Source organism: Arvicola amphibius, chromosome 6 (genome assembly GCF_903992535.2).
Source record: "Arvicola amphibius chromosome 6, mArvAmp1.2, whole genome shotgun sequence".
NCBI classification, from domain to species: domain Eukaryota; kingdom Metazoa; phylum Chordata; class Mammalia; order Rodentia; family Cricetidae; genus Arvicola; species Arvicola amphibius.
The window spans coordinates 90111661-90125502 of record NC_052052.2 but is presented as its reverse complement, the minus strand read 5'-3'; the positions used below and the strand labels follow the sequence as shown (position 1 = coordinate 90125502).

The following is a 13842-nucleotide window of genomic DNA, read 5'->3' as shown; positions in this document are numbered from 1 at the left end:
CGCTATAAATATCTAATGCAAGTTATTGAACCTAGTCTTCACTAAGATACAACTTTAAGAAAGCAGACAGGTTTCTACTTGGCATACAAGCTCACAGGCCAGCACAAGTCACTTGTTGGCCAGGGCAGGAGGCAGACTCCGCCATCCTTGTCAGTCCCTCAGACAGACAACGTGCAGATGACTCACTTATTCTTGGAGGTTAGGTTTTCAAAATAATTTTTTATATATGAGTGTTTTGCCTACCATGTACGTATGTGCATCACACAAGCGCAGAGCCCACAGCATCAGGTCCTCCAGAAGTGGAGTGAGACTGTTGTAAGCTGCTGTGTGGGTGCTGGGAACTGAACCCGGGTCCTCTATGAGAGCAACAAGTGCTCTTAACCACTGAGCCATCCTTCTAGACTCCAAGACTCATTCTTAATAATGAAGCATCATAAAGATCAGAATCTATAATCATTCTCTAAGAGAACTTAGAGAAGTAGGTTCTCTCCTTCCACCATGTGTTTTCTGTAGATTAAATTCAGATCATCAAGCTTGATGACAAGGGCCTTTACCTACTGAACCACTAGTCCCTTTCTAAAATACTGTGCTACTACGGGAGGAGGTACAGGCCCTGTTTCAATTTTCTGATACATGTACAGTATAATTATATCTTGACAATTCTGTTAGGAGTACAGATGTTGTTGTTTTGGCTTCTTTATTTTTTTAAGACAGGGTCTTACTATATAACCCGCAGTATACTCCAACACATGAAGATTTCCTACTTCAGCCTCCTAGGGGTTTAGGATTATAGGCATGCACCACCATATCCAGCTGCAAAAGATTTTCTAATTCTCCAAATAACTATTAGGAATTTGCATTCCTGTATTTCAATACTCTTTGCTTGAAAATATGCAAATAATGGATCTTCTGTCTTAGATCACTTTCCAATTGCTATGGGTCAGTAACCATGCACACACGAGGAAAGAAGGGAAGCCTGTGCCCTTCAGGGTCAGCGCCGCACGTCTGTGCCTGCTCTTCAGGTAAGATTAGCTGCTCAGGAGAAGGACAAGGTGACCATCAGCCATGCATGCTAGAGAAGACAGCTTCTAATCTGACCGCTGTGTTTCCAGACTTACTGTTTTCCTGCACCCTGGCCACGAAGCCTGTGAGAGGTATCTGTGGAGTCAACTGAGGCATAGGGGGAGGAGGTGGGGCAATAGAAACTGGCAGCAAGACACAGTATGGGGAATAAAACAGATATAGAAAGAAAAGAAAACAAACAAAAAGCAGAAGTCAGTTACAAGGACCACAAACATAAATAAGTATGCCAAGAACAGTCTGCAAATGAAAACAAACAAAACAAAAACAAACAAACAAACCCTGCTACCTTCTTCAAGTTTTTTTCCCCACAGAATCTAGAGCTAAGCTGTGCTCACTTGCATGGGTAAGAGCATAAAGTAACAAACACACTTACTTTTAACCTAGCATTACATTATTGGGGGAACTTTTTAATTTACTATATAACATTTATTTTAGCACAATGTTTGTCAAATTTTAAAGAAACACTTCTAAAATATGTCACAATTAAAACCTACAAAGCCTTCCAGAAATCTGTTTTTGATGTAACTCTATATACTAACAGATTTGTCTAGCTTTGAGGTAATGTTGCAAATCTTAAACCAAATTAAGGCGTAACAGCGGTTGATTACCTGTATAAATACATCAATAAATCAATCTATCAGTCAAAAGTTCCCTTTAAAGAAGATTCTTACATATCTAAATTTTCACACCTCTATGGGAAAACAAAATAAGATTTCTGTTACTTTTTAAGTTGGCAGCTTTATTTGTAAGAAATCAGCCCTAAACTTACTAAGAACAAGAATGTTCCATTTACCTTGTGATTATTCAGCTTCTCAGGGGAAGTTATCAAAGATGGTCTTTTTTATGGATACTGAAAAAGGAAACTTAATCTCTCTCTAATCAGTCAAAATGTACAATTATTTTCATTATATTAATTTCAAGTGAGACCCTGGCTGGTTGCAAATGTGTTACCTTTTTCAGGAAATACTTTATAGGAAATTGATATTAAATGTCATTTGGCTAACAAATGTGTGAAAGAGTGACAAAAGCTATAAGCAAAGCCTCATGTTTACTACTTTGTCTCATTTTAACAAGACAGCAACTGCTAAAGATGACGCAGAAAAAGTCAACTGGTTTAAATGGAAAAAGCTGCCTTAGTAATGATCACCAGTAAGTGATGTTACATTAGCCAAGGAAAAGAACATTATTGGTTCCCAAGATCATTTTATCAAAATAATTTTCATCTAATGCAGGATATAAATTTTTTGATAAGCGTAAAAATGTGAGAGGTTCCAAGTTCAAAATTAGTACAATATGTGTAAAAAGTCATACAAATCTAAAAATAGCATTCAACTCACTATCAGAAACTAGTCTTTCATTGTTACAGAAAAGACTCCTTAAAGGTTAAAGGGTACTGAATTTAAAACAAACAAAAACAACTAAAAGTCTCCCCTTAGCCAAATAATTTTCCAAAAAACCCTGAGTGGCTAGGCATGCTTGTTAGTAGTGGAAGAAGAAAGACAAGATGTGCTCTGAAAATGCTCGTCACCAGCACATCTACACAGAGAGAAATGTGCACATCACAACACTAACACAGCCACACACCAGTAAATCTACACCAGCAGTTCATACTGAAGGACAGCTGGATAAAACAAAACACACTTAACACCTGAAGCTAAGTTTGCCTTCCAGTTTCAAAAAGAACACAGATATTCATTAAGGAAGAGTTCAGTCCCACAAACAAGTTCAACTAGACAAGTGTGGACTGATAAAATAAAAACCCCATTGCAGAGCAAATTAAAAGACAAGTGTGCATGTGTGGGAAGGTAATGAACATAAAGACGGGATCTAAAAAAGCAGAACATGGAAAGAGGTTCATGAAACTAGTGGGATCAACAACTGGCTCATTATGATGGCGCACACCTTTAATCTTCCATTAGGAAAGAGAGGCAGGGAGACCTCTGAATTCAGGGTCAGCCTGTTCTACACAGTGAGTTCTCAGACAGTCTGTCAAAAAAAAAAAAAAAAAAAAAAACCACCTACTGTGATAAATGATTGATTTGTTATCTATTTAGACACTAAGCTACCATTCAAAACCCAGTAAACTAAGTAAATATCAGCTAAGAGTTTAGTATCTCTTAGTAGCCTGAATAAAAATTCTAGTCTGGAAAAAGGCTGTATAAAAACCTGGGGTACTCTTTGAATACAGGCATTTGTGACAAAGTACCCTTCGATTTGCTGCAACCCAATCACTCTGAAACTCAAAAATTTTAACAAAAAAATGGAATGGACAGTGTCCACTTAAGATAAACATGGTGGTGCTCGCCTGTCATCCTAATAGGAGGGGCTCTAAATTCAAGGCCAGTAAAAGTTAAGCAGCACCAGGCCAGCTAAGACTACAAAGCAGTGCCTTGTGTCAAAAATAAATAATAAGTGAATGAATGAATGCATAAACACACACACAACACAAATATAAATAAAAGAACCAAGAAAATCCCCATGTAAATGCAGAGTGATCGTCATCCTTTTTATAGAACATTCAGTTCTAAATTTTAAAGTGGAGAAAAGCTGCCACAGAAAAACCTGTCAGTCCATACCCACCATCTTCATGACAAAAAGAAATACTGGAAAACAGACTTATTTCAAATTGTTTCCTTTTTGAATTTAGCATCTTAACATGGAAAGTGAACTCAATAACTATCCTCGGATATTCAAACATTTTCTTTCTAATTCTATGTCTATTTTCTAACTCTGTAAGATTTTAAACACTGGCTGTAATTAGTATTGGGATGTGCAATTTGAAGTGAACAGAAGAAAATCAAAAGAAAATCCTTCCCACCCATTTGAATTATTCAGAAAGAGAAAGTAAGCAGGCATTGTAAATGTTTTCAATTGAAAGCATTTCAGAAAAAGTCCACGACCTTAGAAGTGATAGTCAGCAATTTCTTTTTATTATTTTTTTAAAAAAATAATAAAATAATAAAAGACTATGTTGGTGTCTTTATATCACTACTGAACCATCAAAATCATGCCCATAAAATTTCAGACTGTTTTGCTCTCTAGTTCAAATTATATTGTAATAATACTAATAGCACATTAAAGCATTTGGTGAATTTGGCTAGATTAAATATATTCAAGCAAACCTTGGAGAGTAAGTGAATAGCAGCTGCTTTTAAGATGGTTATTCAAGGATTAGCATTCAAAAGCAAAAACAAACATGAAACAGCATGGCTTAAATTGTTGTCTATCACAGTAAGAATTCCAGTTCAAATAATCTCCTTCAAAAGGAGCTGTACTATTGCTGTATGCCTGCAAAACACAAGCTTACTTGAATTTTGAGAATAAAGTGGCCCTCCATTAACATGAGGCTGAGCAGAGAATTGGGCAGTCACAGAGGGAGTTCGTCTATATCCACCAGAAGATGTCGAAGAAGTGGTAGAGTTGTGCCGAGAAATCTGCCTGGTCATTGTGCCATACTGGGACCCAGGAGCTGAGCCAGGGGCTGCTGAAAAGCATTAGTTAAAGGCAACCAACAAAGCATTATAAACACCCAAAGTAGCAGAACAAAGGGCAAGATGGGGGTTCTTATTACCTTATAAAGCCCACAGCACAAAATAAAGAAAAAGGAAGATGAAAATCAAATTAGCTCTACTTCCAAAGTGTATAAACAAGGGGAACAGCCAGTGTGAAGGAAGAGTTACAAAAGTGAACATGGAGCATTATTATTTAACCCTTTGCAATAAGCACAATCCCAAATGCTGTTTCTTTTGCTAATACTCCATGTAGTCTGCATGTGCATTTCAGAGTGCTCCTAAACAATGCACACTGACAACTGCTCACACCACGTACATTATACTGGTATGATGAGTAGGCTGGAGATAACTTTAAACACAATAGGCATATATGTGTAAGCTGTCTGAAGGACCATGCCTTCTTTTATAAGGAACTTAGAATACCTAAGGATTTTTTATCTACTGAAGGTGGGCATATTCAAGAATCAATCGTCCAAGGAAACAAAGAACTATATAGTGTTTTATATGTAAACTTTCTCCAACAAGATCAGTACCACAGTCTGAGATAAAAGTTGTTAGTTATTGGTCCTTCATAACTGCTTCATAAACGACCTCTTTTCCATAGCCAACAGTTTCAGAATTTGATTCAAAATTCTATCTGGCTAAATAACCCAAGTTAAGTGATAAAATTTAAACTGTCAGTTAAGTAAATTTTTCTTATTTTTATAACAACTGCTAATAATTACTGTTACTAAATATTTACATTGGTGCTATTCTTGGCACTACTAAAAAATATTACTCCTATGAATGAACACTGCTAAATATAGTTCCTGAATTTCCCTGAGACAATGTTCTTAAGCTTCAGTGCTGATGAAAACCTCCCCTTGTTGTTACGTAGATTTCTGGGTCCCATCTTCAGAGTTTTTAACTAAGTAGGTCTAGGATAGGTTCTAAGAACTGAAATTTATTCCTAATTCCTCCCTGTCGATACTGACTGGTCCTGCTGCTCTCAAAGTCAATGCTCTGAATAAATGGTTTACAAATGCTTTTGCCTTTGAATCCACACTTAAAAATTAAAAATTGGAGGACTCCAAAAGCTGTCTTTGGAGTGGCTTACACCTATAAAATGACTGTATTTGAATCCAAAGTGACACAGCTGTGAGATGCGTTAATACACAAGTTCACAGAGCATAGCTGTCAAGCGACAACTGCATGGAGCCTGTAGAATAAAATCTCTAACAGAACAAAAATATAAACAATGAATAAAGCTTTGACTGCAAAAATCTATGGAGAAATCTTTTTGAGAGCTAGTATTTTGAGAACAGGTATTCTGAGGTTAATATCTAGAACTGAACTGAGAAATTGGAGTAGGTGCTGGCTTCATCTGTCTAAGTAACAACCGAGTCTATAAAGTGCGCACATCAACAAATTCCACCAGAAATGTCTGGATCTCCATCAGGACTGGCACACAGAGACACCTATGCTGTTACTATCCAGTGAACACAAAAAGGGCATCTCATGTGGCTCCAATAAGCTGAGAGTATTTTGTTTTCACTAAGAGTCTTTCAGTGCTGTTGCCAGCCACATGTTTGTATTATCTCCTTCCCTCTCTACCTCTATGCTTTTTCCTCAGTCTATGTAAATGTTGTCAGTTTATTTCACCTACATGAAAACCCAGTTCTCATAAAAGACACCTCATTATTCTTATTCATATTTCTGTGTACTTCTAAATTGAATGTTGCTGTGGAATATTAGCTTAGTATGTATTATATTTGTTTATGCTGTGGAATATTTGTTTAATGATGTAAATATGTGTTGCATTCTTTTATGTGCATTTAACTCTATAAAGTTGTGTTACTTTGCCAGCCCAAAACACCTAGATGGCCAATAGCTCGACGGGAGAGAGAAATAGGAGCGGCTGGCAGGCAGACAGAATAAATAGGAGGAGAAAAAAGAATGGGGGACCGAGAGAAGGAAAGAGGACACCAAGGGGCAAGCCTCCCAACCACACAGCCAGCTACAGAGTAAAGAAAAGTAAAGAAAGACATATAGAATAAACAAGTTAAAGGCCCAGAGGCAAAAGGTAGATGGGATAATTAAAGTTAAGACAAGCTGGCTAAATAAGCCACGCCAAAGCCAGCATTCACAAGTAAGTAAAAGTCTCCGTGTATTTATTTGGGAGTTGAGTGGCAGGCCCCCAAGGAGTCAAAGAATAAAAGAATTTTTAAAAAAATCTACAGAATGTAGAATTCTTTATAACCCAGTCTAGTCCTTCCCAACTAGAAAACAGTTTGAATGAATACTATTAATAAAGTTATTTCTTAACATCCTCAGCTATCTTAAAACCTAGGCTGCATCAAACTTTTCCAAAGTATGAGCCGAAGGACAGCACCAGAGCAAACCCCTGTATCACACACTGTATTTTCCTTTCCTGTTCTGCTTCCTGTCTCCACCTCTGCCCAGGGGCTCTGACTGCCGGAACACAAGGCAGAGTCCCAAACATGCAGCACGCAATGAAAGGATATCAGAGACACTGTTAATTTAAAATATTTTTTGAACAGTAAGAGCTAGTTTCCCTCAATCTAAATAAATAAATAAAAAGTCCATTAAGTTGGTTATAAACCACACACAGGACCATTCTGTGGGGTAGTGAAGAGCAATGAAAACAGGCCTTTCACCAGAAGACATCGGTGTCACTCAGTTTGAATTTTTTTTCTTTCTTTCTTTCTTTCTTTCTTTCTTTCTTTCTTTCTTTCTTTCTTTCTTTCTTTCTTTTTTTTTTTTTTTCCCGAGACAGGGTTTCTCTGTAGCTTTGGAGCCTGTCTTGGAACTAGCTCTTGTAGACCAGGCTGGTCTCGAACTCACAGAGATCCACCTGCTTCTGCCTCCCAAGTGCTGGGATTAAAGGTTTGTGCCATCACCACCTGGCTCAGATTTAATTCTTTAATTTAGCATTATCAACTACAATCTAATAACTGTAACAACTTGCAATCTTTGGCTATAGGAGCTTACTGAAACTGTACAAATTGTAATTTAACAGCTCCCGGATGCCTATGCAGTCTCACCCCTCACCATGCTCACTGGGAGAATCAGGACTTCACAGGGAATCAAGACAGAAATACTTTCCAATAAAATAGTTTATGATTCGAGCCAGAGTATAAAAAAAAAAAAACAGAATTAAACTTTCTAAAATGACACAGGAAAATGCAACATACAGCAAAGTAGACAAACAAAAAAAAAATCCAAATGCAGAACACATTCAAATGAAAAGTATTTTACTAAGTAAAAAGGCCTTTGAGTTCGTAAGTGCAAGTGACAGGCAGATCTCTGTGAGTTCGAGACCAGCCTGGTCTACAGAGCTAGTTCCAGGACAGGCTCCAAAGCCACAGAGAAACCCTGTCTTGGAAAAAAGAAAAGAAAAGAAAAAAAAAAAAAAACCCAAAAAACTGCAAGTGAACCCAGATCATTCTGCTTCAATAATATATTTAAGAAGCTAAGAATATTTTCCTCTAATATTTTTTTATTATGCTTATCTTTCATATGTGTGTTTTTGAATACTGTAAAGTCTTTCTTTCTGGACAGCCTGAACTACACAGAAACAACTATCTCAAAAGTCTCCATTTCATTGACTAAAATCCAAAGGGTTAACTGAATGCTCTCCCAGAATATCTTACATTTATATACTTTCTAAAAAGGAAAAATAAATTTCCCTATTTTTAAATCTCATTACTAGTCACTGCATTACACTAAAATAGGTGCTGAGTCTTATCCATAAGTAGGAAAGTCACAACTAAACTAGTTTAACAGTACTGACCTTCTGAGTGAAATATGATAGAGATTTCCTTTTCATCAGTCTTAGCTATTAAAGACAAGCATTACTAAAAGCAAAACAGCCCAAAACTGACTTAAGACAGCTATTTCTCTGTATCACACACAAACAGCTGGTACAACCAACAACTTTATGAAAATCAATCTAAAATATGTTATTCGCCTTTATTATAGCTATAGCCACAATCTAATAAAGAATTTTATCCAATATAAATAAATATAAAGTTGAGAGCACGAGGTAACATACCTGGGCCAGCGGTGGGAGGTGAAGGCGTAGGCACAGCAATGGGAATGCCAATACTACTGCTCCCACTGTTTTCTCGACTTCCACTTCCTCCACTGCTTCCACTACAAAGGAGAGAAGCATTGGAAAAAATCATATTTAAAGATTGAGTTTTAAAAATTTAATCACAAAACGGGGGTTACTAAACATTAATTTTAACTTGATAATAACCCTTTACCCTAATATGTAAACCTGTTCTTGTGTCTCACTGTTCCTCTCAAACTCTGGAACCAATATATAGTAGCACTCAGATCCCTACGTGCCCTTTAACCCGAGGAATCTGAAGGCAGAATCAGGTGGATCTTTGCAAGTTCAAGGGCAGAGAGGCTACATAACGAGACCTTGGCCTAGTAAGGTAATAATAATCTTGAAGAAATAAATGAGCATTAATATTTCACAGTAGAGTATGTCACCAGTTGCCTATGTAAAGCCTGATGTGACCGACAATGAAGAACCTGCTGTGGTGGCACATACAGCTTCAGCATTGGCTACGGCTACAGGCTCTAAGTCTGAAACCACCTAGAGAACTCAGTGAAGCTCTGTTTCCCCTCCTTCTTCCTCAGCAAAGAACACTGAACCATGCCACCAAACCTAATAACAGAACATGAGAACACAGGCTCAAAACTCAGTGTGACAGATAAAACAAAAAGGTACGTACAAGGCATTGGGAATGGATTAAAGGGGGTGGAGAAGTAAAGTATCCCTTGTCTGAACATCAGCATTAAAATTTCTACCTGACACAAAGAAAAGTGGAACAGGCATGGTAGGTACACCTGAGATCCCTGCACTCAGGAGACCGATAAACGAGTATCACAACTTCCAAAACATAAACAAGCTGGGCACACAGGTGCATGCCTTTAACTCTAGTACTGGAAAGGCAGAGGCAGGTGACTCTTTATGAGTTTAAGGCCAGGTTTACATAGCAAGTCCCAGGTCAGCCAGAGCTACATACTGAGACCTTGCCTCAAAAGCAATCAAAGAAACAAAATAAAATATAATATAGAAAAGCAAACTGAAGGAATTTTCTGGAAAATGAGTGGTGGTTTGAATAAGAATAAGAATGGCCCCATGGCTCACTAATTTGAGTGCTCGGTCATCTGGGAGGGACACTACTTGAAAAGTAGAGTAGGGTGGTCTTGTTGGAAGTGTGTCACTGGGAGGACACTGAGGCTTCAAGCATCAAAGTCAGCCCAGTGGCTCTTTCATCCTGCTGCCGATTGCTCAGGACATAGAACTCTCAGCTCCCTCTCCAGCACATGTCTGCCTGCATGCTGCCATGCCTCCCGCCAGGACGATAATGAACTAACCCTCAAACTGAGCAGGCCTCTATGAAATGCTTTCCTTTATAAGAACTGCAGTGGTCATGGTGTCTCTTCACAGCAATAGAGCAGTGTGTAAGACAATGAGCCTAGCACAGCAACAAGAGAACAAAGTTTAGAAGCAGTTAGGGTTCACTGACTAGAACAGCTGCTACTGATAAACTCTCTTCAATTCCCTCAGAGCCCAGGGTCTTGTCCTAGCTGAGACTAGTTACTGTAGCGCACCTGCCCTTCACTAGTTACCCAAGCTAGTTTCAAACTTCTGATCTCAAAGGACCCTCCAGCTACCGTCTTCCAAGTACACACTACAGTGTCCGGCTCACGTTGTATTTTAAAAGCAATACTGTTTGCTCAATATGCCCACAAACCCAACAAAGCAAAGATTTATAGTGCCTGGGTAAGATTATTTTATTCTCCAATATGATCAATTTATAATTAGGGTATCACATTGTAATAAAAGGAATTTAAAAAGCCACTGATAGAACAAACTAGCTTAAATATGGAATTCTCAACTCATTCAAGCCAGGAATTCGACACTCAACTTTGTATTTCGTCCTAGGAATAGTTGTATACGTGAGCTCAACCTACAATTCCTGACTTAAGTGCTTTTCTAACATAGGGATAAGAGGTGGCAAATTTCACCTTGTAGGCTAAAACTAAACATCAGCCCACATTTTTGCCTATGAGCTAACTATTCTTTCCTAAACAGTTGAGGAAAACTCAAAAAAAAAGGAATGGTATTTTGCAAAACATTAAAATTATATGAAATTCAAATTTTAGTACCATAAGTAAAACTTCCCTAGCCCATAGCCATGCTCATTCAGTTACAGATTGTCTATGCTGCCATGGCCCACATCTGTAACAGTGACTGAGTAAACAACCCATAGAGCCTGGCATGATGACACTCTAGAAATGTACTTTAAAAATAGATGTTCCTCTTTCAACACAATGAGCTTCTAGAAAAAACAATACTATGTTTTACTTGTCTCTGACTGGTATTTAATAAAGTCATGTAAATACCTAGTGGCTGAATCAGATGAAACTAACACTGCCTCCACTTTGGAAGAACTATATTCTGACCCTGTAATTCAGCAGCAACGTTCATAAACCAAGTCAGGACTTCACAAAGCCCACTAACACAGTCTGGTTTACCAGCTCTGTTCAGAACTCTTTCTCAGAAACAAGCTGAGTGTTCTTCCTCTGACCTCTCAAATTCCATTACGCTGTGTAACTCCTACGGCATTTAACCCTTTGTCTAAAAGCATTTAAGAGTATTTGCCCTGTGCCCTTAATAATGGGCAGGAATTCCTAGTAAATGAGGCCAAAGTCTCCTGTATCCCAGCTAGCCTCAAATTCACTGTGTAGCTGAGGATGACCTTTGTAGTAAGAGCAGCGGGCTGCGTTCCCGCCCGGCTCCCGCACGGCTAGCTTTACACCCAAAATAACAACACACAAAGTGTATTCATTTAAACACTGCTTGGCCCATTAGCTCTAGCCTCTTATTGGCTAGCTCTCACATCTTGATTAACCCATTTCTAATAATCTGTGTAGCACCATGAGGTGGTGGCTTACCAAGAGGAAAGATTCAGCATATCTGACCTGGCGGCTGGCTCCATGGCGACTGTCTCACTGCCTTCTTCCTCCCAGCATTCTGTTCTGTCTTCCCCACCTACCTATGTTCTGACCTATCAGGCCAAGCAGTTTCCTTTATTAATTAACCAATGAAAAAAACAGATAGATAAAAAACCCTCCCACATCAGACCTTGAACTTCTTATCCTCCTACTTCCACCTCCCAAGTGCTAGGATTACAGATCTACCTCACTATGCCTGGCTTTTATGGTGCTGGAGATAAAATCCAATATTTCCTGTATGTTAGCAAGCACTACGTCATCTTAGCTACATTTTCAGTCTCTAAAACACTCTTTAGTTTTAATCCCAGCATGTCTGTCAAAAAGAGGAAATATATCCTACTAATAGTATACACAAATGAAAACAACCTCAAAATAAAAACTGAAACTTGACAGGATCAGAAATATGAACCCCCTCACCTTTTACATCCGCTATTGGCATTAACATAGAACCTCACTTGTATTCTGCATCTCTAAAAAGACTCACTCACCAGTCAGCAGCACACGCTCTCGGAGTTCAAATGTTCAGACAGAAGGCTTACCTATGTGTCCTTGGTCTCTGATTTAAAGAAGCCGTCCTGCCTGGACTATGCTGGCTTCCAAGCCTTGCAGGACTAGTCATGTAGTCATTAGGAACTGTTGGGGGCTTAACAGGCTCTAGCGTTTTATAAGGAGTATTCCGCCTAAAGAAGAAAAGTGGAAAAATGGATTATGAATGAGAGAAACAAAATAGTACCCCTCCCAAATTTGCTATAATCTCTGAGTTAACTGTAACAGAATTTTGTTTTACAATTTTAATTTTAAAAAAGACTGGCAAGATAGCTCAGAGGGTAAAGGTGCTTGTCACTCAAATTAGAGACCTTAGTTCAGTCCCTAGAACCCATTTATTTACACATGGTGAAGTTGCATGCACATGCGCATACACACACACACACACACACACACACTTCACAAAGTTGTCCTTTGACCTCTAAAAAGTACACACCAGGCGTTACACACATACACTCTTTCTCTCTAAAGTTTTTCTAAAGAAAAAACTTTAAGAGTAATATAAACAAAAACTTTAATTGTGACAAATATTGCTATTTTTACATAAAAATTAAAATCTGGCCAGGTGCACACCTGGCCAGATTAATCCCAGCAATCAGGGGGCAGAGGTAGGCAGGCAGATCATTCTGAGTTCGAGGCCAGCCTGGTCTACAGAGTAAGTTTCAAGACATCCAGGGCTGTCACACAAAGAAACCCTGTCTCGAAAAAATCAAAAATTAAAATTTGTTGCTCTTTCTTGGGAAAATTATTAGAAAGGCACATTTAAATTTCTAACATTATCACTAAAACTGATGGTTATAATCTTTAATGCTTAATAACATGTAATATTAAAATACATTATACTCAGTTTAGTCATTCATAAGCCTTTCTACATGGGGTTGAAAAAACAAAACAACAAAAAAGAAAGTTGGCTAATTGATCCCCTCCACAAAAGCAAGAAATCTAATATGGTATTTCCAAGTAACTAATCCTTCAGAAATATCTTGGAAAATATTGATACAATTAATACACGACAGGGGACGTGAAGTCCAGCTTTCCACAAAGCCACTCTAGTATGCAGATGCCTGTGACCAGCTGGTACACTTTAGAGTACCTGTGTACAGTCCTCGGTGTAAGATGCCATGGAACAGGAGAAGCAGGAGATGGAGACTAACTACCAAGGCAAACTACACAAAGCACACCACTTATTCAACGAATCATAAATACAAGTGGAGGCACCATAAGGAACGCTCTGGTCAACCCACTTAAAGTAAATTGTAAAGCCGATTAACATTCTTTTAATGCACAAACAAAAAATGGTACTCATTTACATATATACAAAAGATTATTAATATCTGGCATGGTGGCACCCACAATCCCAATGCAAGGAAGGTGAAGACAGGCTATCTAGTTTACTACCCAGCCAATCTAACCTCATTAGTGGGCTTTGGGCTAATAAGAGATCCTCTCTTTAAGGAGGTGGGCAGCTTCCCTAAGGGTAAAACCTGAGGAGTTGTCCTCTGGGCTACAGATACACACACACACACACACACACACACACACACACACACGTACACATTAAACATGAGAGACAGAGACAGAGAGAGACAAACACACAGAGAGAGAGAGAGAGAGAGAGAGAGAGAGAGAGAGAGAGAGAGAGAGAGAGAGAGAGAGAGAG

At 38.4% G+C, this 13842-nt stretch overlaps 1 protein-coding gene across 1 annotated transcript in view; it reads right to left on the bottom strand.

Moving 5' to 3' along the window:
- Positions 1 to 13842, bottom strand: part of Abi1 (abl interactor 1) — an 88330-nt gene that overhangs the window by 9298 nt on the left and 65190 nt on the right. Inside the window, 4 exon segments of the mRNA XM_038334021.2 lie at positions 1119 to 1205; positions 4391 to 4567; positions 8650 to 8750; positions 12176 to 12316. Of these exon segments, the coding sequence (XP_038189949.1) occupies positions 1119 to 1205; positions 4391 to 4567; positions 8650 to 8750; positions 12176 to 12316 (506 nt within the window).